The 18,476-nt window shown below is 41.8% G+C and overlaps 7 protein-coding genes across 7 annotated transcripts; 3 read left to right on the top strand and 4 right to left on the bottom strand.

Moving 5' to 3' along the window:
* Positions 1–370: 370 nt before the first annotated feature.
* Positions 371–1,916, top strand: Bfra_005622 (uncharacterized protein; the record flags this gene model as incomplete). Its single annotated transcript, XM_037336002.1, has 2 exons — positions 371–1,192; positions 1,599–1,916. 2 exons carry the CDS (start codon positions 371–373, stop codon positions 1,914–1,916), a joined length of 1,140 nt encoding a protein of 379 aa, XP_037191212.1.
* An 856-nt stretch (positions 1,917–2,772) lies between these two features.
* Positions 2,773–3,660, bottom strand: Bfra_005621 (uncharacterized protein; the record flags this gene model as incomplete). The annotated part of the gene is made up of 1 exon (XM_037336001.1): positions 2,773–3,660. One exon carries the CDS (start codon positions 3,658–3,660, stop codon positions 2,773–2,775), a length of 888 nt encoding a protein of 295 aa, XP_037191211.1.
* A 781-nt stretch (positions 3,661–4,441) lies between these two features.
* Bfra_005620 (putative g protein-coupled receptor protein) lies at positions 4,442–6,458 on the bottom strand (the record flags this gene model as incomplete). Its single annotated transcript, XM_037336000.1, has 2 exons — positions 4,442–6,191; positions 6,250–6,458. The coding sequence occupies 2 exons, from the start codon at positions 6,456–6,458 to the stop codon at positions 4,442–4,444; spliced, it is 1,959 nt and encodes a 652-aa protein (XP_037191210.1).
* Positions 6,459–8,655: 2,197 nt separating this feature from the next.
* On the bottom strand, positions 8,656–10,229 carry Bfra_005618 (putative integral membrane protein; the record flags this gene model as incomplete). The annotated part of the gene is made up of 3 exons (XM_037335999.1): positions 8,656–9,291; positions 9,362–9,680; positions 9,736–10,229. The coding sequence occupies 3 exons, from the start codon at positions 10,227–10,229 to the stop codon at positions 8,656–8,658; spliced, it is 1,449 nt and encodes a 482-aa protein (XP_037191209.1).
* Positions 10,230–11,033: 804 nt separating this feature from the next.
* On the top strand, positions 11,034–11,365 carry Bfra_005617 (uncharacterized protein; the record flags this gene model as incomplete). The annotated part of the gene is made up of 3 exons (XM_037335998.1): positions 11,034–11,120; positions 11,156–11,173; positions 11,216–11,365. The coding sequence occupies 3 exons, from the start codon at positions 11,034–11,036 to the stop codon at positions 11,363–11,365; spliced, it is 255 nt and encodes an 84-aa protein (XP_037191208.1).
* Positions 11,366–12,519: 1,154 nt separating this feature from the next.
* Positions 12,520–14,524, bottom strand: Bfra_005615 (putative udp-glucose 6-dehydrogenase protein; the record flags this gene model as incomplete). Its single annotated transcript, XM_037335997.1, has 3 exons — positions 12,520–13,701; positions 13,757–14,247; positions 14,311–14,524. The coding sequence occupies 3 exons, from the start codon at positions 14,522–14,524 to the stop codon at positions 12,520–12,522; spliced, it is 1,887 nt and encodes a 628-aa protein (XP_037191207.1).
* Positions 14,525–15,509: 985 nt separating this feature from the next.
* On the top strand, positions 15,510–17,046 carry Bfra_005614 (putative glycosyltransferase family 4 protein; the record flags this gene model as incomplete). Its single annotated transcript, XM_037335996.1, has 2 exons — positions 15,510–16,567; positions 16,614–17,046. 2 exons carry the CDS (start codon positions 15,510–15,512, stop codon positions 17,044–17,046), a joined length of 1,491 nt encoding a protein of 496 aa, XP_037191206.1.
* Positions 17,047–18,476: the final 1,430 nt, after the last annotated feature.

Here is an 18,476-nt window from a genome sequence, read left to right as displayed (position 1 = left end):
CTCTCTTAACACCATCCCATAAAAGATCAAAATAAACAAGGATAAAGACTATCCTCAATCCTGTTATTGTATACTTCATTCATAGTATACACTTCGTTCATATTGTATACTTCGCTTCATCTATCTGTTATTATAGACTTCACTCATAATATACCGCTAGTATTGTGTTCTAGGATCATTATCACTAAGTGTACACTCATTATTCACTTCACTTCGACAGATAATTCGCTGCTCAGTAAGGTATGTTAGTTCTCAATACATTACATTCAAGATTGGCGCTGAGATACCAATATAGCCAGAAGATGCGTTGCTAATCGTCACCTCAATACTCAACAAATAAAGACGTACATCTAATCGAAGCAATCCAAACATGTCGAAGGGACCAGGACATGTCTCGAATCGCCTAGGCTTGAATTATGGAAATAAAGCAAGGAAAGTGATTAAATCTCCGTTACCGCCTATTCATAAGATGCAAGATAAGACCAAGGAGTTGGAACGACGTCTAGAGGAGCCGTACAATCAAAATGGGAAGATTCAAGATAAGGTCAAGGATTTGGAACGGCGCATAGAGGAACAATACGATCAAGATGGGAAGATTCAAGATAAGACCAAGGAGTTGGAACGACTTCTAGAGAAGCAACACAATCAAAATGAGAAGATGCGAGATGAGATGAAGGATTTGGAACGTTCTTTAGAGGAGCAAAACGATCGAAATGAGAAGATGCAAGATAAGATGAAGGATTTGGAACGCTTTTTAGAGGAACAAAACGATCGTAATGAGACGATACAGAAGACCCGAGATCAGAAATTCCAGTACTACAATGGTCAAATAGAGAAGCTGGATGAATCGGTCCAAAAATTGACCAATTGGACATCACAGTTAAAGGATTGTATTGCGGAAGATATTCAGAGGCAGTATCGAGAACGAGAGGCCCAGAACAAAATGCAGGATGTCCAGCAGGCAATGCAAAAGATCCTTGCCACTATCATGGAACAGCAGCATAAGCATATATCGGACATGATTGAATTTCAAACTCAGCTACCAGATATGATACGAGGAGAAATATCTCTTCAACAAGCATCGAGTCTGGAACCACTACTCGGCAAAGACCCAGATGTAGACGCCAAATCCACACAGTATGAACAGGACGATGCGACATATACCAAGAAGACTAAGACAAGGACAAAAGCAGTGATGGAATAAAATAATACCCAAGAATAGTGATAGATGGAGCGTGGAGAGACGAAGGTGTAGAAAAGCCAACACGATTTGTATCCACCGTTCTTCCAAAGAATCCAGAGCAGTGTGAAGAGAGAACAATGGTTCTCAGACATCCCTTTACGATTCCCTTCATTCCAGCATACAGCTCTCAATAGACTAGATAGTAGATAAAAAAAATAAAAAATTACAATTCAATCAGTCGTAACCAATTGAAGAACAATCGCTTCTTTTGAATTCCCTGTGCTGAGCTACTCATTGTTATGATTTGAATTTTCGCGAAATATTTCAACCTCGAGAAAACACACAACACAACAAAAACCAGCTATCAAGTATGAGTGATTACAACAATGACCAATACAATCCGGGCGGGGGAGAGAGATTCAAGAGAGAGGATGAAGATAGAAGTGATGAATCTGATAGATCATCAAGAGAGGATTTGCAGATAAAGATGGCAGACTTGCTCGCGCAAATTCAATCACTGACTGCGCATGTTAGATATCGACGTGATCTTTATGCACAAAAAATTCGATCAGATTTAGTAAGTCAATCTCTTGGACAGCAATCTGATCAATTATCACAAGATCAAGGTATGCCTAGTGATATGACGAGAAGGAGGCGAGGCAAAGCGAAGCGAAGCAAGGTCAGAGTATTCAACACTCTGCACACTAGAAAGACCTTAATTTACGGTTACTAGCCGTCCCGCAGCTATAGTTATACGAGACCCCGAGTGTGTATATTGTTACCAGCTAGGATGATGCCAGATGATTAACTGCCCAAGGACCATTTGAATGTAAACCAGCTTCTATCATGCATACCGTCGATTGATGATGGCGAATGAGAACCAATATTGTTTTGAGACTCATACATTTCGTAGCCCAGCAAAAGACAATGAGCAATAAATATTGTATGAATACGATATCTTTGCTAGGATAGACAACGAGAAGAAGAACCGATGGCAAATGAGCCATTATGTAAATGTTCATATCACAGAATGGAGGATCATTCTGGGATTATCCGGAGATACGTAAATTATGCATCGTCCTACTTTATGTCTTTCCCTTATACTTCCACTGCGTTGCCGTCGAACTGTTGCAAAAAGGAAAAAAAAACAGAGGCATCGATATTAGTATGCTGCTCAAAGAAAGAAGGAGTACACAATATTTCGGATACAGAATGTATCTCCATTTGTTAACAATAATCTAATGCTGTGTACATGCATTTGCAAGCTGTGACTGTATCAGTCTATACTGAACAACTTGTGGATCGCTGCCTACAAATGATGCCTGTACCTCTCAGAAAACAAATCTAAACCCCCCCGGAAAGACGTATAATGCTGTGCCTGTTCCTCGGAAAATACCTACCCCTCCTATTGATACATATCTCGCTTTTGCGCAATTCAATTAGAAAACGCTTCATATAAAATTCTCGAGTTGCGGAGACCAACACAAGTAAGTGCAAGTAAGTATGTCATATTCTCCCCTATACCTAGCTCAAGCTACGGGACATATGAAGTACATCTTAGTAGAATCTTCAAGTCCCAACATCGTCTTTTATTCCGGAGTAGAAGCTCTGCCGGCTCGCATGTCAGTCAGGTAAGAGTCCGAATTATGGCGGCGAGGAAATTTGGGTCGCATCCGTGGAACCATGAAAGTTGTTTGACTCGGACTCAATGGTGTTAATGGCGATGTGACCTCGCTGCCGTTCTCGACACCTGAATCATTGAACATCTCAGGTTCCTTTCCCTTTCCCCCCTCCTGTGATGATGAAGATTGATACGTCGAGTCAGCATAGTGAGAATGAGTATTATTAAGAGACCCCGAAAAGACAGGTGCTGCTGGGTTGAGTGTAGGTCGTAAAGGCAGAGATTGGTCTGGCATCGCACGCTGCACTAAATTTTCGAAGGCGCTGCGACCAAAATAGGAGTTAAAAGGGTTCGAATCCACCGTCGTATTTTGTGCCGTTCCACTTCCTAACTGCAAACCTCTCTGATATAACATGTCGTGAAATACTTTTCGTGCTTGTTTAGTTGGAAGTCGTTGTATTCTTTCTGCTTCGTACGCCGTTTGAAATTCTCGAAAAGCTCTGGCAGTTTCCGTCCGGAGCTGCCAATCTCTTTCCTGCTCTATCCACAAATTTGACCATGCCTCTTGGAGTTCCTTGTAGCTTTCCTGCAATTTTTCACATTGCTCTTGGAGTTGCAAGCATTCTAACTGTGATTCTTGCAATTCGGCTTGACATTTCTCGAGCCCCTTTTTTTGGACCTTGAATAAATTCTTCCATTCATGTTGAGGCGCTGGGCTATGCGACGACCCATTCGAGAGGTTCTCATGTGAGCTATTCCCATTCGAGAGGTTCCCATGTGAGAAATTCCCGTTCAAGGAGATTCCGTTCGAACGGTTCTTCTTTGAGCGGCTCCTATTTGAGTAGTTTCCGTTCATTGTTGTGGTTAATGATGGACTATTGAATGTTGTTGTTACTGAGAAAAAGTATGGAGTATTGAGTATTGTTGTTATTGAGAAGAATATGATGCTGAACAAGTCTTTAGAATTCGAATAATTGCTTCTTAAATAGTAAACATTGTTTGGTGCTCCTTCCTTCTTTACTAAGAGTGCAACCCCAAAAGTCAGGTGAGACTACCACATTAGGGTTGGAGTTCCAACGGCAGGAGTGCTTTCTAAGAAATAGAAGGTTTTAATATCTGATTCCACTACCTATAGATCCAAATGATTTAAAACACTGGTTTTGTATATCATGTTGTTTTCCAACATTGACAGTTCCTGATTATGGGTGGAAATTCGTACTATCCGATATCCTACCATAAACAAAGTATAATTACGAAGCACCTACAAACGACAAATAAAAACAACCACCGCGTGTATTTAAGATAGGATTTAATTCTACCTATATCAATGTATCCGATAATACGGAATTTATATACAAGCAAAATAACCTCAACGCCTGTCCCACCCAGTACCGGGTCCGTAGACTCGCCGGTCAATATCCATATCCATACCCAATGCTTATACATATGCAATACCATAACTCCCAAAAATGCTTGATTCCGTTTCGAACGCCAGGATGTATGCCCTTGACTATGCCTTCCCCATATGCTATGCCTTCCCCATATGCTATGCCGCCGTATTATGCAATGCTCAAACGCTATGCCTACCGATGTATGTACCGTCATTGATTAATCATATACTCTGTGCCTTCCAACCATTAAACATCACCGTTTCTTTCTTTCCCATTAACTGCAGAGTCGTTGGCACTCGTATTAACGGGATCATGCTCTCGGACCGGGTCCGAAGGCCCACTCACTTCCTCAGATTCCCCATCCGTCGAAATCGAAAATTCCTCCTGAACAGGCGTCATGGCCGCCACTCCGGCCCCAACACCAACCGTTCCCAATCCATCGGCCCCTTCAACATCCCACCAACTTCTATCGCCTCTTCCTCTTTCCATTACTACACCATTACCCGCCTGCGCCTCGAATCTCCTCTGCGCCAGCTCCTGATCTCTTCTCTTATACGCTTGTCGCGCTTCCCTAGCCATTTCATTCCTCGTTTTTCCCGGCCCATGTCTTTGTCTCTCCTTCCTCTCCCCAAAAAAGATAACCCAGAATTTTAGACTCCCGAAAAATGTTCGTTCCGTTCCGGGAATATGTTTCCACGGCTTCTCACGGGTGGAAAATAACCAACAATCCACAGCACCCTGTGCACAAATAAAAACTGTAGTTAATAAATTAATCGCAAACGGCGGATTGACCGCCAAATTATCATTGAATTGTAGAATGTGGGATACAAATGGGATAGTCCACATTCCCAAGTAAACCAAAGGGTAAATAAATAGAAATCTAAGTTGACGGCGGATTTTCTCTCGTGTGCGTATCATTTCCGACACCGTTAAATCTTGACCGCGAGAATTAACAAGATGCATATCGTAAGGATTTCCTTGTTCGGCTGATCCATTTTGTTGTTGAAGGGCAGCGGGATGTATGTAAACGGAACCATTCGAGTCGAGAGACAGTCGCCTGGCAATACTTTCTCTCCATGATGTACTTCGCAATTGAGCGTGAGGAAGTGGATTGAGTATTTGTTGTGGCATTAAGAGAGCTGGACTGGTTATCTCGGATACGATTTGTGGTGTTGATGCTCCAGCGTATGAGTCAGTATCCGGTGCAGAAATCTCTGATGGAGGAGATACGGAGTGAGTTCGATTGCGAGAGTGGAATACTGAAGTCCACATAAATTGATGAGCATTGTTCCTCATATTGGCGAGGGATTCCAAAGTTGACGAGGATTGTTTCCTTCTCTCGGTAACGTAAGCAGCGGAAGGACGCCTTATTTCAGTCACGGGTCCATTAAGAATTAGAGCTGGAGGAGGCAGACTCCTTCGTACTTGATTGCGTCTGGTCGAATCACAACTATCTTGAGAATGACTGTTCTCGAATCCACGAAACCTAAATCGTACATAGAAATATATCGAAACATAAACAGTGACAATGGTGATGAAAATAATGTATCGAGGGATCCAACTTAAAGCCAACCGATACCAAAACGGTCGTACTGGTAGATAACAATACGTTCCTTGACCAACATAAGCTTCATGATCATTGACAAAAGCCAGAGACGCTGTTAACAGTGGAAAGACTATCCAAATGGTGTAAGCTATCCTACGATATGGATAGAGACCCCCTTCACCAGACGAGGATCTAGGTCTGAAAATATACAACGCAGTATGTACAGCAACCATCAGAACCGAAATATCTATACTCGAATCAATAAATGTTGATACACGTATGGAATAGTATCTCAAACCTGACGCTTCAATTCCTAAAGCTAAGAAAAATCCACTTATTTGACAAAATTTGGAATCATCTGCTACAGGACCATGTAAAAAGATAACGATTGGAAAAACCATAAACCACAAAGCTTTAAACATATCACTTTGAATTAATAGCATAATGAGACTAATCGGTTATCAGCACATGGTCATAAAAATGGAGGGGTAAATGGGGTAAAGCTCACTCGTGTCTGAACGAACGTCTCATTCTAACAAACCAATAAAAAGCTAGAATCGAAGAAGCAACACTAGCAGTTGCAAATGTCAATGCGAGTTTTTGCAAAACCAATCCTTCGGATATCGATACATCTTGACCTTCATTCGTATTGTCTCCAATATCTCTCGAGGAAAATTGAAGCACAGCTCGTGCTACGTGTGTTGGAAGGGGTGCCATGGACAATATGGCATCTGAGTTTTTCGTCTCGGAATGAGGGGGAGGATGGAGGGGAATTTCGTTATATGTTATGGATCGGGCTTTTCCTTCCAACTTCTAAATTCCTCCAACATGATCACCAATGTTATTTTACACCATTATCGTGCTATCTTCTATGCTTTCGAGGTTGATGTATTATTGTATGATGTGTGTAGTACGAAAGCTTGTTGTACGGTAACGTTGACGTCAAAACTAATGGTACCTAGTTCTTCGTTGATTTTCTTTTGTGATGTGCCGCACCGAAAAATTCAAGATCTAAATTCCGAGACTTGTGAATCTATTGTGGTACTTTCTCTGAGTGATATAAGTTTTCTTCTTCAAACTTAATAATCGGCGGTACGCGTAGTGGGGATCTGAATTCCTACTCGAAAGGCTGGTCGGAAAGGTGGGCGAAAGAAGCGGTAAAAGGTTCCCTCGAGGTGGAAGTATGCGGACGGAGTATATTCCCCTATTATAGGAAAGTATTCGGTGTTTTTTGGAAAAGAAAAGTGTAAAAGAACGTAAGAGGATCAAACACGTCAAATTGTGAAGTATGTATAATAATAATTGCATGTACTAGATTACCTATAGATAATCGATGTTGAAACCTTGTTCCCGTTTTGAGCTGCGGAATTATTGTTGGGGGTTTTTTCCTTCTTCCTCATTTCGTAGACGCTGTAGATCATTCGAATCCAACACGAGAGCAGACTGACGCCAACCTACCGGTTGATGGAACACCTGACTATTTACAAAACTTTGGTGATTCAAGACGACCTTCCTCAGGGCCATTGTTAAGAAACATTAAGATGAAGCGGGTATTTCAGAAATTTGGGAACCAATTCATTTGAAAAAAAATTGAAAAATGTGAAAGCTATATGTAGATCGTTTAATATTAGTAGTTCACTATAGTATTGTGATATGTCGGATCTTCTTGAGTTAGTCGAGTACCCTCACTACTCCCTCTACTCTGTGTGGAAAGCCAAGCCAAGCAACGCAAAAAAGCATGGACGGGATTCTCTCTGCTCTGAGTCTCTGTACGTGATTGATCCAGGTATTTCGGGACCGTATAAGTGATCAATCTGAATCTTCCCTTTTCATTCTATGGTACTCAGTCGTATGAGTGAGTCTATTCATCGCTTCCTCTACCTGATACCTAATAAGCCTTGCATCCAACATGCATAAAATATTCACGATGACGACTGGGCTAGATATCGAGTACGGTCTTATTATCGCCAAATCCATGAAAAAAATCTCGATTCTAGGTCGATGCTCTTCTTCCAAATGGATTTGGTAGGGGTTGTGTGGTTCCGCTACAAAGGTACAAGTTTTACAGCCACCAATTTACTTTACCGAATTTTTCCCTGGGGCTGCACTGTTCATGAAGGGGTTGAAGTGATGGGTTTTTTTATATCTCCGATTCCAGGGTCGGATTGGATGGAACTCATTGGACCAAAAGGAAGATAGTTCAAAGCCCTGGGGTATCACAAGAGTCCACAAACACGAATTAACAAAATAAGCTTCGATAGTTAGGTATATATCTAATTTACCTTAATCAGCTGAATTTCAAAAAAAGATGATCGGATGGATACATAGATCCCAGATTATTCAGTCATCTGATATTCCTTCATCACAAGTGAAAGATACAACGATCAGCATATTTCCCAAATGTTCATCATTCGCCCACTATCACAGCACAGTCCATTAGCCGGTAGATACCCAGGTGTTTTGATTTTCATGTTCATGTCCATGTTCATGTCCATGTGGTCATGACATGAGAGTGAAAATCCTGCAAAACCTCTTCTTATTGCGCATTACATCCGCAACCTCCGTTCACCGACAATGTTACCAATTCTCTTCCCCGCCAGCCTAATAAAGTGGGCGAGTTCGTATGAAAGGGAAAACAGTTTGTCGTGAAAAACAACGCAACATCTGACCTTGACCGATTTTATGCGGTTCAAATTGTTCTAATGCATGACAACCCCGCATCGATTTTTTCATACCCTTGAAGGTCGCATAGAAGATCCTGAGGAGCTTAATTAGGATTATGTGCTAAGTCACGTGATTAAGATCTCTTCACCGAGCGGTTGCAGTGTCCCAAATCTAGAATTCTCTGCAGGAATTCTTTAGGCTTTGAGATGATTTGTCTCACACACAAGTGTGTATGACTCGTCAGTACTTCTTATCTTGCATGTATCAGGACGTCTTGACTCTCGGATGGACGTAATTCGTGTGCTCTGCCAAATTGATTGTAAGTATATGGGACCTCCATCAAACTGCTAGCGAATCGTGATGAGTGTGGCGATCCAGGTTCTTCGGTGACGAAAGTGCTTAAACTTGAGCGGTCACTTGGATATGTTCTATCCGATTGCTGGGTTAAACGAGCGGATCCGCGTTCTAAGTATGAGCCAATACTCAGGCTTGCTTCGTCAAATTCCATATCTTGAGTATCGTAAGTTTGATAAGACTGATGATGATATGATGGCGGATTTGATGATCTTTGTAGTGATGATCGCCGATTCGATGATCCTCGATTTGATGATTGAGAATCCAGATATGATAGCGGAAGCATTTGTCTGGATTTCCTCATATAATCAGGAATCTCCGTTCCTTCAGCCATTGGATCTGGTATGTCGCTAATGCTGAAAGATTCTTCGGGTCGTTTGAGCTCGTTTTGAGATGGATGCATTCTGACCTTGGAAGGGTTGTGGGCCGATAATTTGTATAGACTTCCGTCCGAAGGTTGAGTGCTATGCCCGAACAGAGACGGGAGAAATGTGGAGAAGAATGGTTTCGTAGCTGGGAGTGCGGTGCATATCTAGAGTAATCGGGGTTAATATCACAAATTGTTGATGTGAGACAACGGCAGATGATTGAGGGATTCTTACTATTCCTATGTATAAATTCAATACACTAGATATCCATAATGGATATGAGAACCAAGTTCTATCATATGATGAATATGTAGCGTGTATATACCATATCCTAACAACACCCGAAGCACAAACGACCAATCCAGCAGCGAAGAGGATGAAAAGCATTAATTGTTGACGAAAGGGTATGGGAAGGCTAAACACGGTAGGTATAGGTAAGAAGAAAACAAAGAAATCGGAGCAAGTATTAATGATTGCGCTTGCAAGTAAATGTGTTCGTTCATCGATGCAATTTTGAGGCGAGTAAGATAATTTCCAGTAGTCCGAAATGGGACTATTGTGTATGATCAGCAATTTTTTCAATCCTACAGCAAATCTGATCATCATACCTGCAATTGTTGACAATGACAACATCAAAAGCAATTGCTTCACATGCCACTACCACAATCATAGCAATAGCTAAATGTTTAAGTACACCGGTTCCTCTGGACATAACCCGCATCACCAAGATGAGCAAAGATATTTTCGTTAATGCAACAGCAAGTCCGAATAAACACTCTAGCAGTAAAGATATTTTGAGTCCAAACTCGGCATCACCCGGTGCAACATCCCAAATGTGGCGATTCCATTTCCAACGTTCCTGGGCGATAAGTGCAATAACAGCGCAGACTGTAGTCGGGACGAGAGCGATTAGAAGGAATACATCATCAATACCGAAATGTTTGGATAGATAAATCCGTGTAAAGGTTCGTAAACCAACCACAATGTATACAAGAGGAAGAAAAACGGCAGTTATTATGAGAAGTACGGGTCCTCTAGTTACTGGGTCGATGTAGTTCGGTTGCGGAAAGGTTGACAGAACTTGAGGTGGAGGGATTTGCATATTGAAAAATCGTTGAGTATTGAGCCAGCAATGCAATGATTTCAATTCCACCTACTGGGCGAGAGAAAAGGGAAACACTCTACCTTAATATTAGAACAGTTCGCATTATAGCTTGGACCTGGTCTCCATACGCGAAAATTGGGTTTTATCAGACTACTTGCTCGATAAGATGGAATCATTCACTACAAAGTTGCCCATAGACGTGGCTGCCGATGGCGGGATGAAACTAATTTATCTACTGGTACAGACTGTACGAACGCTCAGATGTTCTTCGGGATACTAAACTCATCGAGAAATAGATTGCAGGCACATATGGGTGCTCGGACAGTTCCCGTGAGAGTTCCAACGGAAAGAGAAAACTATCTCGAGTCCGAGAATCTAAATATGGTACGACATAGATTTCTGTTTGGGGTTCGTTCAACGGAAGATATTTGACTTTCTCGTACGGGGAGGGCTGATCAAGGGACGGTCGCCAGACTACAGATTGACACATTCCAGCAATTGACTACTTAAACTGTCACTGCACGCCCTACAAATGACAAGCTTTTGTCATTTCTAAGGTATATGATTGTGGCAAAGAAGCAAAGAAACAAAGAATATGATTGATCGGGAAATTCGAGTGGAATTGCAATGCGAACATGCTGTCTGTGCATCCTTAGTAAGCGAAACAAATGAACCACTTCAATAAGTGTATTACTCCTACATTTGCTTCAACTTCCATGGCATCTTGGTCAAATGGTCAAAGTATAACAATCTAAACTCGCTCTGTACCCTTTGCAGTTTCAAACTCGCTACCAAGGCACCATGACTCAAATGATTAGGGTCCATCATACCACGAGCTTATGCACAGCATACTGGGCATCACTGAGCGGCTGCAACTTCGCCGCTCCTGTACTTAACATGAACAGGCCCCTATATTCACATAGGATCTAGTAATACGCGGAGTATGACCCAAAGGTAGTATGGTGCTGTACAAACGCAAAGAGCTGATCGTTGACGGCGAACCTGTGCCGGATTTCCGGGATTCGTCTGACAAATCACATGATTACTGTGTAAACATCACTGAATGCTTTACATCGATCGCTACTCCTCAGAGAGTGGATCAGTGGTCTTCCGATGCCAGTGAACTCTCTTAGACGTAGTGATTGATAAACAGTCTTCCAAGAATTAGGCTAGGTAAGGAAAGTTGGGAGACTGTTCATATCACATGATCATGTCTCGACCTCAGAACTTAAGGCTCAATCAAGCCTCGAATAATACGCTCGAAGCGTTCAGTTCATCTCCTATGCAAGAAGAATGAAAAGCCGTAAACAGGCATGGTTTGGAAGCATTCCAGGATAGTAACTGAGTGAGTGAATATAACTAAAGAAGGCAAGCTGTTGGTATGATAAAAAGACAGAAAAGACTTCATCCGGTTCATAAAATGATAAGTTTGTGGTTCAAAAGTTTGTTGGAAAAAATAAAGTATTGGTGACAAGAGGCACAGATTTGGCAACTGCACTAGTGGCTATCACTTCACTCATACTTCAATCTACTCCGACTTCACCTTAGTTCACTTTTCACATATCCCCTCAAATGAAAACAACCGACAGCCAATCTTACGCTCTGCGAAAACATACCCAAGAAGCTTGAAGAAAGCTCCCCGATAACACCGAGAAAGGACATCGCATGGCTCAACATAACACCAAAGTTTCAAGATTTCCCAGAATTCCGTACGATATGGCACAGTGCATATTTGTGGTTCATTTCAAAGTACAAAATACGAACAAATGTGTAGTCAATGACGATAAAGAAGCTTGCAAAGCCGAGTCCTGATCTTTCAGATATGAGAGACACAGTGAAGTTTCACGCTGCAGTGTAAGTTATTCGAAACCGAATAAGAAACTTGTCGCAGCGGTGTCGAGATGGCAGGTCTCTCTTGCAACACCTCAGGGAGGAATTTTAGATTTGGTAAGACTTTTGAACGTGAATAGGAGCGAAGATGTAACAATGTAGATCGTTCATTTATTCGGCAAGACGTCATAATTAGTAAGATGAATTCTTGATACATAGACAAAAGTAAATCACATTCAAAGGATGGAGATTCCTTGGTTGGGTTTGGTATTCACAAACTCATATATATATAACAGCTAGTTTACCCCCAAAATCTACGGGTCATACTCGACTGAGCAGTCAGAGACCAAGTCGCCAGCCTTAACGCTTCATGTTATGTAGTATAACTCTCAGTAACTCCCATTAATTATCTTCTTCACCTCTGTCAAGATAACCATATGTCTGACCACTGATTAATCTACCATCCATGCCTTCCCACCCCCGCCCCCACTCCCACAACTCTAACCTCTACTCCCACACCTTTTCCAATCTTCTCCAGTTCAATCCTATCAACAACACCCCTTCCATCAAATATCCATCTTGGTGCTTTCATCCCCTCGACTATTCTTTTCCAGTCGATGACCTGCTCCTCTCTTACATTTGTGTTTTTGCCATACTCACATTTCGCGCAACTTTCTTCGCAAGGTGGCTCGGGATATGTCCTTCCTAGTGGATCATCTACATCTACCTCTGCGCAAGAATGCGATGATAGATATCTTCTTAACTCTACCAAATCCATTTCCGAAGGAAACCCGAAAAATGGTCTCGGGTCAACTACCTCCTCACTTTCTCCCTTTGTAGAATTTTCCAGCTCTCTACAGATAAGAAGCGCGTCTGCCCTTTCACAAGTCATATATAAATCCTCTTCTACCCTCACACTCGTTACGTCTTTTAGCTCCTCCGTCAATACATCTTCGCCACACCCATCATCCCAAACCACAATTTCCCCCGGTCTCTCCTGGCCCAACATCCTAATTACTTCTCTCGCCAAACTCTCCCTCACATCCCCAGTTCCCCTCTTAAAAGTATACCCCAATACCACTACCTTCTTTCCCCTCAATCCACCACCCATCTTCTCTACAATTCTCTCCACCCATCTCCTTCTCTGCCACTCATTAACCACTAATACACTCTCCCAATAAGCCACCACTTCATCCAACCCCAATCCCTCAGCTAGATAAATCAAAGATTTGATATCCTTTTTAAAACAACTCCCTCCGAATCCAATCCCCGCTTTTAGATATTTGCCCCCAATCCGAGAATCTAGACCCACAGCTAAAGATACTTCATCAATATCCGCATTGATAGCTTCGCAAATCGCGGAAATACTATTGATCGAACTTATTCGCTGGGCTAACATGGCATTGGAAACAAGCTTCGATAGTTCGGAAGAGGCAGTGGTGGCGTGGATTAGTTTTTGAGAAGGGATCCAATGGTAGAGGGAAGCGAGGGAGTGGGCTGCAAGGTTGAAGATGTGAGGGGGAGAAGAGCCAATGAGAATACGATCTGGATGTAAGAGATCTTGAACAGCGGAACCTGCGGATAGGAATTCGGGAGATGAGAGGATTGAGAATATCTCATTAGGACGGAGAATTGCTAGCTTGAAGGATGTGTCAATCATCTTTCTTGTAATAAGGGAGTGGGGGATGCTATACGATATCTTTGATAAATTCACCAGTTCGACCAGGCACGGTACTTTTCTCTACGATTATAGCTCCAGATTTTGCATATTTTCCAATATCTTGCACAACTGATTCTACAGCCGTCATATCCGTTGCTTTTCCGGCACCTATTCCATAAGTCTTTGTGGGTGTATTGACTGCGATCATTATTATATCTGCTTCGCCTAGGCATTTCTCAATATTGTCCGAGAAAAATAAATTTGGTGATCGTGCTGGAATGCAAACATGATCAGTATGTTCGGATATATTCTCAGATGATGATTCAGCATTTTCAGTCGACGGATCATTGGAAAATGAGAACGCTCTCGATCCATCACGACATATACGTATAATCTCTGGTAGATCTGGTTCGTGGATTGGTAAGTGTTTTGAATTCCATTGATTTATGCGAGAAGTATCTTTATCGACAACTGTGAATTTTATTTGTGAGTTTTGGAGCGCGAGGATAGCTGCTGTTGGACCACCTAATATCCAGATATCAATACAGTTCCTCGTCAGGATGATCTGGGAACTGGAAGATTACATACCAACGTACCCCGCACCGACACAACATACATTTTGTACAAGGCGATGCGTCGAGTTTTCACTTCTAAGAGAATTTTCGAATGCCATTCCATCATCTAGACTCAAAGCTTGTAATAAGGGACTGAAAGTAAGACTGCCATCAGGTGTTGTGGGTGCGGTTGATATATCGTGGGTACTCTCGTCTGTATCTAGTGGTATCGAATCTTTTAGTGGCATGTTTGGAGATTTATGTCTTCTTTGAAATGTGGAAGATATCTAGAAAGCGCATATACTATTTGGAAAAGCTTGAGAAGACTGAAGATCAAGATCTAAGGTGCTGAAATGTGGACCGTATGAATTTAAGAAAAGAACAGAAACTGTGGTGATGTTGAGAATTTTTTGACATGTGAGTTTCTATAGATCTATAGTAGATAAAGATAATGAGGATGGAAGCATGAGAAGAACGGGAATTGAGGATAGACTAGGAAGGAACAGATGATAGAAACAGAAGGTACACTTCCACAACTGAGAATAGTCACCCTCCGTCATATCGTAGAGATAACATCATGAAGATATCGATAAAACTCCCTAAAATTCGAATCACTCATCACCAGGACATAATCACGAAGAAATCCTAAGATGCTCGACAAAAAACGATAGCCAACAAATTCTTACACGTTGACAGCAATACTGGTTCATGACTCATCTTAAAACAAACGATACCGTTGGTAGCATGTTTTTCCCCAAGACTGATTGTCCTGTGACAAGACATATGATAAATGTATATTTTCTAGATGAAGTAACGAATAATTGAATTGTTAAATGCTTTCCGAAAATCAGGACCAGGAATTTCCCCACGTGGACCTATGATCTTTCCTTTCATTGGTTGAGCGAGGTTGTAAGATCTTACAAACAAACATCCAATAAGACAGAGATTGTGCACAGCATGGAATACAGCATTATCAAAGTGTGTAGTCAGGACATGCTGAGTAGAAATGTGTCTAAGAATTGATTGCTGGGGGTGAATAATGGGAATCGTGATATAACGACCTAGGCGCGTGCCTGGAGAGTCTAACCCAATGAAAGACCTTATCAGTTTGTTGGTTGGGTATCACTCAAAGATTTGCCTTTTTTTTTAACAAGATAATAAAGTCGATGCTCCTCTATTGGCCTCAAAATTTTCGGAATATAATTCCAATACGTGGGATAAATGGATTTGAGAATGGACCTATCCAAAGATTGTCCAAATCCAAATACAGCTCTAAACTTCCCAGCAGCTCTCAAGGGAAAGCGCATCCTCCTCGCCACAGAATCATTTGGACCTGTGAATGGTGTGAGCAGAACGACTTTAAACTTGGTGGAATATCTTCGCAGTAATGGTGTATCTGTCGCAGTTGTCGCACCCCATAATTCAACCGGAGCAGTTCCAATTGCTCCCACAACACACGATACCAATCATGTCGAAGTGAGATTAAGAGGATATCCATTACCTTACAACCCCGAACTTTCAGTTGTTTATCCTGTGCGTTTGTCGCAACTATATACTAGGACCTTTGGATCAAAACCAGATTTAATATACCTTGCAAGTCCTGCATCTCTGGGATTCCAGATCTTGTTACAGTTAAGACAGCAGCAGAAAAAAGAGCAAGTTCCCGTGCTACTGAATTTTCAAACAGATTTATCAGGCTATTGCGAGATATTGTTTCCAACACCATTAAACAGATGGGCAGTTTGGGTATTTGGAAGTGTGCAAGGGTATCTTTTTCGATGGGAGGGTGTAAAGGCAATATTTTATCCAAGTACATTTGTGAAAAGATATCTAGTCAAGACAGGTATACAGGTGGAAAAGATGATGAATTTGAGAAGAGGGGTTGATGGTTTTATGTTCCATCCCTCGAGACGATTAGAGAAATATCGAAAGGACTGGGCTCCGAATGGCGAGCTTATCATGATCTGTGTAGCTAGACTTGCACCAGAAAAGGGGTTTGAGTTCTTGAGTGAGGTAGCAGAGGGGTTGGTCAAGAGAGATTTCCCTTTCAAGCTCATCATAGTGGGAGGCAATCAGAGCCAAAGCGTTGAACATGAAATAAAAGATTTGTTCGCAGACCTAGTGATGAAGGGAAAGGTCCTCTTCACCGGAATGCTAAGAGGCGAGGCACTAGCCTCAGCTTATGCTTCTGCTGATATATTTTTGCATTGTTCGATTACCGAGACCTTCGGTCTGGTAGTTCTAGAATCAATGGCGAGTGGTGTACCAGTCATTGCAAGAGATGAAGGAGGGTAAGTTAAGCCCGTTATGGACTCGGGACAAGCTGACTATTAATAGGCCATCAGAAATTGTTGCAGAGAATAGATCAGGACATTTGGTGGCCCCATCAAACCTTGAAGGATTCGTCGAAAAAATTCTCAAACTTGGCAACGATCTTAAATTGAGATCAGCCATGAGCATTGAAAGTCGAAGAATGGCGGAAGAAGCAACGTGGGATAGTATCGGCAATCGTGTGGCATGGAAAATGGCCGAAACATTGGAAACAATCAAATCGACAGATACTATTCCCAAGGTTAGAATACCGTTGTATAGTTGGTGGCTGATCAATGATGAATTGAGAAATCTGTTGATATCATTCATTGTGGATGCAAGGCTTCTTGCGGGACTTGGAATAATCTGGGGAGTTTGGTTAGGTTTGATTGTAACGTGGATATTAGTCCGAGTATTGCTTCGTTTGAGGACGTATGCAGATAAATTTTTTAAGTTCTAAATTAGAGCCGAAATTTGTGATTAATGTAAAGTCAAGATTTCATACCACATATAATTTGTTCATCTACTCCAGTATTCTCACAAAAAGCGGGGATACATGCCCAGAAGTAAAGCATCTGTATGTTCACGCTAAAGCTCATGTGTTAATGCTTGAATGATGTTCATAATCATGTCAATGAATGTGCTGAATGACAATAAAACTCCAGTGTATGTGATCAGTTTGATCGACGCGGGACAGAAGAAATAGGATACACAAAGTTGCTAGACTAACAGTAACGCAAGAATAGATCAATGCGGTAAGAGTATTGCTAATCCTAGAGGATTGCTGAAGTCCTTACTAAAGCATCTCTTCAGGCAAAGCATCGCTGCATTTGTGATGAGCTTCAGAGGCGTTCTTTTCGATATTAATGGAAATTGGTTATGCTGTGACGCAGATAAATCCTACGATGAATGCATATGACGAAAGCAAGAAGAGAATTCGACAAAGCCTTTGAGTACCCTCTCATCTGGCGAAGGATATTGAAGGAGAAATCTGTTCCCAAGATAATCAATATCAGAATCACTATGAGAATTTCCTGGACAAGAAGACAATTTGTACCGCACCAAGTCAGGCGGTGAGTGTGCAGAAGGAATGCACATAACCATGTGCCATGAACTAAGATGCTCCTTCTTACTTTGATCTTGGCTGGTGCTCACATGCTTGTGTAAATTTAGCTTTGCGATACAAACGGCCTACTGTTGACCCCACTTTGGAGGCTGAGTATAAAATTGTAGCAAATGTCATGCGATGGCAAAAGTAATCTTGACAAGCTGACTTGCGTCGCAATGAACCGAGCGACGAATGAAGTTTCAAGATGTAACGGTGAAAAGCGATACTGCAGGGTATAGGAACACGTCAGTAGGATGAGTTCGAATTGTACAGAGTACTGCCGAGTCCCGACACGTGAAATAGAAGATACTCGCATCCTCTGCTTTCATTCACCTTAGACTTTCATCGGATTTCACAAATGATATATTTGCCGACTCCTTGAGTCTTGGCCGATTGGATCTGGCTCAGAAAATGACATTGAATGGTGGCAAAGTGTGGCCTACCCAAAAATGTATACAAAAAATCGTAAAGCATGATTAAAATAAAGAGAGGTCGCTTTGTCTTATAGCATGCTATTATCGAATTAGAATTGAGGCTCGTCGATGTCAGATGAGAAACGTGTTGATCCGGAACGATTGGCGCAGCAGATCTCATATTGATCTAACCAACGATTGAACGATCTCACCCAGGGCGCTTAGAGGGAAATTCACGACCTCTCATTTGTTTGCTGCCGCAAGAAACATCTTCAAAAAATTTCAACTGAAGAATCCTCAGCCAGTCTTTAGGAACTGGTGTAAGTTCACCCACATATGTGCGTGCAAGGCGGGAAGACTTGACATCCA

Source organism: Botrytis fragariae, assembly GCF_013461495.1.
Source record: "Botrytis fragariae strain BVB16 chromosome Unknown tig00000075, whole genome shotgun sequence".
Taxonomy (NCBI): Eukaryota; Fungi; Ascomycota; class Leotiomycetes; order Helotiales; family Sclerotiniaceae; genus Botrytis; species Botrytis fragariae.
This window is presented reverse-complemented; position numbering and strand designations above follow the sequence as displayed.